The sequence below is a fragment of the Trachemys scripta genome, chromosome 2 (genome assembly GCF_013100865.1).
Source record: "Trachemys scripta elegans isolate TJP31775 chromosome 2, CAS_Tse_1.0, whole genome shotgun sequence".
NCBI lineage: Eukaryota > Metazoa > Chordata > Testudines > Emydidae > Trachemys > Trachemys scripta.
Genome location: NC_048299.1, coordinates 105,745,147 through 105,751,146, shown reverse-complemented (window position 1 = coordinate 105,751,146; position 6,000 = coordinate 105,745,147). Strand labels below are relative to the sequence as shown.

General features: G+C 35.8%; 1 protein-coding gene across 1 annotated transcript in view; it reads right to left on the bottom strand.

The window, feature by feature from the left end:
- Window positions 1-240: 240 nt before the first annotated feature.
- The window catches only part of RPRD1A (regulation of nuclear pre-mRNA domain containing 1A), a 66,716-nt gene continuing 60,956 nt past the window's right edge, over window positions 241-6,000 (bottom strand). Inside the window, exon 7 of the mRNA XM_034761360.1 lies at window positions 241-1,651. Coding sequence (XP_034617251.1) covers window positions 1,502-1,651 — 150 coding nt within the window. The 3' untranslated portion in view covers window positions 241-1,501. The remainder of the gene's footprint in view (window positions 1,652-6,000) is intronic.

Here is a 6,000-nt window from a genome sequence, read left to right as displayed (position 1 = left end):
TAGAACACTTAATAAAGTCTCACACGGTAAAACAAACTCAAACACTTGGGGTCAGATGTTCAAGGGTATTTAGGGGACTATGGATGCAGCTAGGAGCCTAGTGGGATCTTCAAAAGCACCTAGGTGCTTAACTCCTATTAATGGCGAGTAAGGCACTTTTGAAAATTCCACTAGGCATCTAGCCGCATCTTGAGGTTCCTAAATACCCTTAAACATCTGCCTCTTGGTGTTTTTAAAAGGCAAGGGGTAAACAACTTTATTTTCATAAGTTTAGTTACTCATATACAAATACCACATTTATACGGTGATAGAGTTTGTTTTTAAACACACATTCAGCAACATTTTTCTACAGTTTAATACACACAGTGGCCTAGATTTTCTGGGAGAAAGTCCCCTCCTTGTAAGGAAAGGAGACCAAGATCTAGAAGATGTTTACTGGGAGGCTTAGAGACAGGAGACCTGTGGTGCTCGTTTGCCTCTTTAGACAGGTTTCTCCATGGGAGAGGATGCTTTGACCCAAAGTTTCCACAGACAACAAAATTCTATTTGTAGTATCATCATGCTGTATAAGTAAAATGGTACTTGAGTACTTTCAAATTTTAATAATGGCCATTCAAAAATAGGTATGGTCCTGAATAACCACTGCATACTATAGTTAAAGCTGTGGAATGACTTCCCATTTCTGGGATCAGGTTTGTTAATGGAGACAGATGTGGCAGAAAGTTAAGATGTGGCAGAAGATGTTATTGTACAAAGAAGTGGTCCTTCAATTTACTAAGCAAGTTGTCAGGAAAAAAAGCATTTCTATCGTACTAATTAATATGTGTAGTTTTTACTCAGTATTTTTAATGTTTACTTTTAAATATTAAAATTATGCACAATTTTGAGTCACTTGAGGTGTTCAATTTAACATGATTTATATTTTCCACTTTCAAAACTGGTTAACAACATTTACTTTAAAATAAAGCAGTAGTTTTATTTGGGGGTGAGTAAATTAACTTAATAAATAACTAGTAACATCACTCTCCAAAAATAAATCGCAGTAGTCTTCTTATAAACATAAGATTGTGATTTCCATAATGTTCCATTGCCTCACTAGCCATTGAAATGTGGCAACTTAAATGTACACTTTGATTATATAGTGAACTACACTGAGTAGAGGGTACATAAAAAAAATAAAGTGAAAACTTATCAGTTTCATACAGGGCACCTGATCAAAATCTGTACAAAAGATACGAATATTGTAAGATAATTACCCATTCTTTAACGTAATAATATACAGATGCCACCTTTTATAAATGTACCTATATGTTCACTTGCCAATAAAACAGTAAACAAACCAATATTTTAAACAATTCTTATAAATTATTTGGAGCTATTTTTTTTTTTTACCGCCACTCTCCAACAATGTACAAAAATAATACTACAGGACTATCAATCAGTCTGACCTACCCCTCACTCCACAGAAGAGCAGAGGCTATAGAAATAGAGGTTCTTATAATCAATCATCACTGTAAATGTCTCCAGCAAATGGTAGGTGCACATGACTGCCTGTGACATTGGGAAGTCGAGACAGATCAGGAAGGTTCTGGATGCGTGACCTGAGTTCTTTTCGCACCTGGGATACTCTGGCTAACTTGCGCTTGTATTCCTGTAATGCAAAAGTAGTTGACGTTAGATTATTTTTCAGTCACTGTTGCTTTCATGGTGGGATTTTCAAAATCTCATCCATAGTGTTTAACTGACATTTTGTTGATACAGACTCCCTGAAGCAAGTGAGGTAATTAAATATGTTTTTATAGGTGAGGAGTTAGACAACCAGATATTTTCCAAGTAGTTTATCACCTGCTGGAACCAGTGTTTGATAGCTCAGGAATCACAACACTGCTCAAGAGATTGATTTAGGTCACTACATTTTGTTTTGGGTTTTTTTTTCTTTGTCCTATGACTATACAAAAGCTAAACGAGGAGGATGCCAGTCTTAGATAATACAATTATAGAAATGTCGACAAGTGACTAATAGCATGGAATTATTCTGAGACATGGTATTAAAGCTACTTGTGACTGATTTTCTTCTCACTTGTCCCATAACTCTACTGACATCCAGAAAGTTACTTGTCATTTACACTAGCAAGAGAGCTGCAGCCGCTCAATTCCTCTCAATTAAAGCACTAGAAATGCCAAGCGGGATTGGCCAAATGTCAAAAATGGTTAGACTGAGGTACAGGGAAGTTGAATGATTTGTCCAACATGCCACTGGGAATTAGAGCAGAGCAAGAAGTAGACCTTTCCTTTCCTGCTCCCTGCTGTGCTCTAAACACTATACATCTCTTATATTACAACATTGGAAACTGCAGCTAATGACTGCTGCATAATCCTAGATTATCATTTTGATAACACTTTTTACAGCAGGTAGTAAAATGTTTAGAATTCAGTGTTTTGAACTATAACCAAATGTATACATTAAAAGCGTCTGTACTGCATAAATATTAAGTACATATAATTGTCCAATTACACTAAAAATGACATCCTACTTCTGTACAGATAGGCATAATGATTTATGAGACATTTCTATAATCACTATATTACAAGGATTACTTTCAAAGTAATTTGTAATATTGTAAGTGTATCTTCCATTATTCTATTAAGCACATATCCACAAGATAAAGAGTTGCTAATAACAATAAAGGCCAAATGGTACTCACCTTACCTACACAATTATTTATTGATATATATTTATAACAGCACCCATCACTGAGGTATCTGAGTGCTTCAGAATGTCTTGAATAAAGTAATTAGATTTTGACTCTGTATCTGAATATAGGTTAACCATTTGTAATTCATACAATTATTTACTGATTTGTGAGGCCTCTTCACATGAAGCAAGGTGCTATATAAGGCATATATTTAACGCTTTAAACCAGCACACAGTAATATACCATTTCTAAAATATATAGGAGGGTGGGGAACATTTGCAGATAAGCTTTAAAAGTGCCATGAGTCACTAGTGCAGAGACTATAGTTGCAATTGACAGCTAGGAGCCAAGTTTATATACACCATATACATGTCCACACAGGACACTGATCATGACATTTACAAGGTATGGAAAATAAATTTAAACACAACTCTGTATTTTGAATAGTACCTAAACAGAAGATGGATGAAAAAAGAAGTCTGACCCAAAGACCATTACATTAGTCCAGTCACATGGACCTAGATTTTCGCTGCTGACCAAATCCAAGATCTCCAGATTTTAGAGAGTTTAAACCACTGGTAGTAACATGACCTTGTTAATACACCAATATGGGTGGCAAGTAAACTGGCGTCAAAGAGAAATCCCAAGTTCCTAATTAGAAGTTAAACACATAGGTGCAAGGAGTTAACCTCAATATAATGAGACACAAAGATGAAATACAGGCCCTCAGCCCCAATCAACAAATCCTTTGTTTTGTTTATATTAACTGACACAGAGTCACAGACCATCCAAAATGACGTCTCAGGCAATGTGAGGTTCATGTAACCCAAGAGGGTCAGAAAACAAACATAGTTCTTAATGTCATCAAAGCAAAAGTGATCATTAGCAGTTCAATCAGAGTCCCATGAGGTACTAAATGCAGTACAAATAATACATGATCTATAGTTAGGAAACAGAGCTTCAAATATTTGCTGACTCTATACAGAACAAAGATGTATTCACATTATTATGTTTCTATTATATGAATTATAAGAAAGCTCTATAGAATTGCATATCATTTACTGGAGGGGAGAGAGATAGTGGTCATATTTGTCCAGATCACCTTCATTGGGAGGAGGCTCTGGAGGTGGAAAATGTAATCCTGATTGGGTCCTTTGGACACTACAGCAATACAATGTACTGTTTAATATTTTATGTTACAGTAGTATCCATAGGTCCCAACTGGATTGACTCTGTACACACACAGATACAAAGACATGGTCCTTTGCCACAAAGATCTTAAAATCTAAAAGTCTGGTGATAATCTTATGCTTTCATCTCCATTTGTTTCTAGTCCAGTATGCATGAACACACACTTGAGAACTCTTTGGTGATGTAGGTGGCAGAGATGTCCAATTAAAGGAAAGAATAAGGATTATGGTTCACAAAGGCAAATAATTTGGCAATATGTATAACATTTCATTGCATTAGGTTCACTAGTTTCAGAACGCAAATGGCTAGAGGTTCAACACTAAGGTACGAGATTCTAAGGAGCTGACAGACAGCTTGAAGCCAGTAGATTTGGCTTCAGTAATAATATAAAAATGATATAAAACAATGCAGGAGAGGTTCAATGGAATCCTATGCAAAACCAAACTGTTCAAAGGAGCTAAAAATTGGCAAAAAGCCTAACTCCACCTAGCCTAACTATAAAATAATATTAATGGTAACCTTTCCTTAAAGAGAACTAATGGCTTAGCATTGGATAAAGCCTAATTCCAAATTGCTCCCGAAAGCAGGAAAGAATTGCTTGACACAACACTAAAATTCCTTTCCACTTGTAACACAGCATTCCCACATTAACATCCATCTCAGGAATATTTAACAAAAGCTTTTTCCATTATAAACCTCATGTAGGACTAGAATTTCCATTACATAGAACAGATTTTATGAAGCAATAAATATTGTGGAATCCAATGACCTAATTTTTCATGTACTTCCCTAACACAGTCAACTAAAATTCTGAATTTGTCCAAATGTTCATAGTGATTTTGGGTGCCCAACTTGGGGTGGAGGCCAATTTTCAGAGCATACATGCTCAGCAGTTTCTAGAAAAACAACCCCCATAAAGGTGTTTCCAGTTGGGGAATCAAAATTGAGATATTCAAAATCAATAATCACTTCTGAAAATCTTGGCCTCTGTACTTCAAATGTTTCTACACAACTGCAGTCATCTAAGCATACCTGGAGTGCTGTAAGATTGATAATAAACATGCAAAATAAACTATTACTAAACATATATACAATGATTTGCTATTTTATCATAGTACATATTACGTAATGGTGCGTACATATCCCTGGAGTGCTATCAGAGTTATATTCATAGATTCAAAGACCAGAAAGAACCATTGTGATCATCTAGTCTGACCTCCTGTATAACACAGGGCACAGAACTTCATCAGAATTAACTCCTAGGGCATATTAAACCTGCAGAATAAACTACTACTACTAGTACATGTACGCAATCATTTGCTATTTTATCATAGAACCTAATGTTATGTACACTTACATATACAACGTTATATTTATGTCAGGATATGCATTTATAGTGTTGTCTAATGGATAAAGCAAGATTAGGTGAGTCAGGACTTCTGGGCTTTATTCCTGACACTGTCACTGAGCTTAGAAACTCTGCACAAATCACATAACCCTGAGTGCCTCTGTTTACCCATACTTAAAAAAAATCCTTAACTTTTACCTAAAAGACACATTTAGGAAGTATTTCAACTTATACACCACTAATTACACAGTCCAAGATAGATATCCATTAGTGATGTCAATATTGAAAGGGCTTGTATCCCTTCTCGGTTTCAAAGATTTTTATGAAGGCCAACAAGGGTTGGACACTACTGCATAGCATTCTACATTCAGAAAGGAAACAGTACATTTATTTATGGATTGCATCCCAACTGAAGCAGAACTCTTCACGCATTCCTACTGCAATTTTATTAGAAAGGGGAGACTTAAGGGTTAGAGGAGTGAGATTATCCTAATCAGCCATTAGAAAGATCAATGTGCCTTAAATTTGACAAGACTCAAGATCAGCCTGCTTTCCAGCACTTAAAATAAATAAATTCCCGAAGTACCCTAGAATTTAGGGCATTAAACTGAGTTTTGGTATTTTTAGAAAGTTGTATACAAACAACTACAGACGAAAAAAGTACAGTAGAACCTCAGAGTAACAAACAACACCATTACAAACGGACCAGTGAACCACACACCTCGTTTGGAACCAGAAGTTCTCAATCAGGCAGCAGCAGAGACA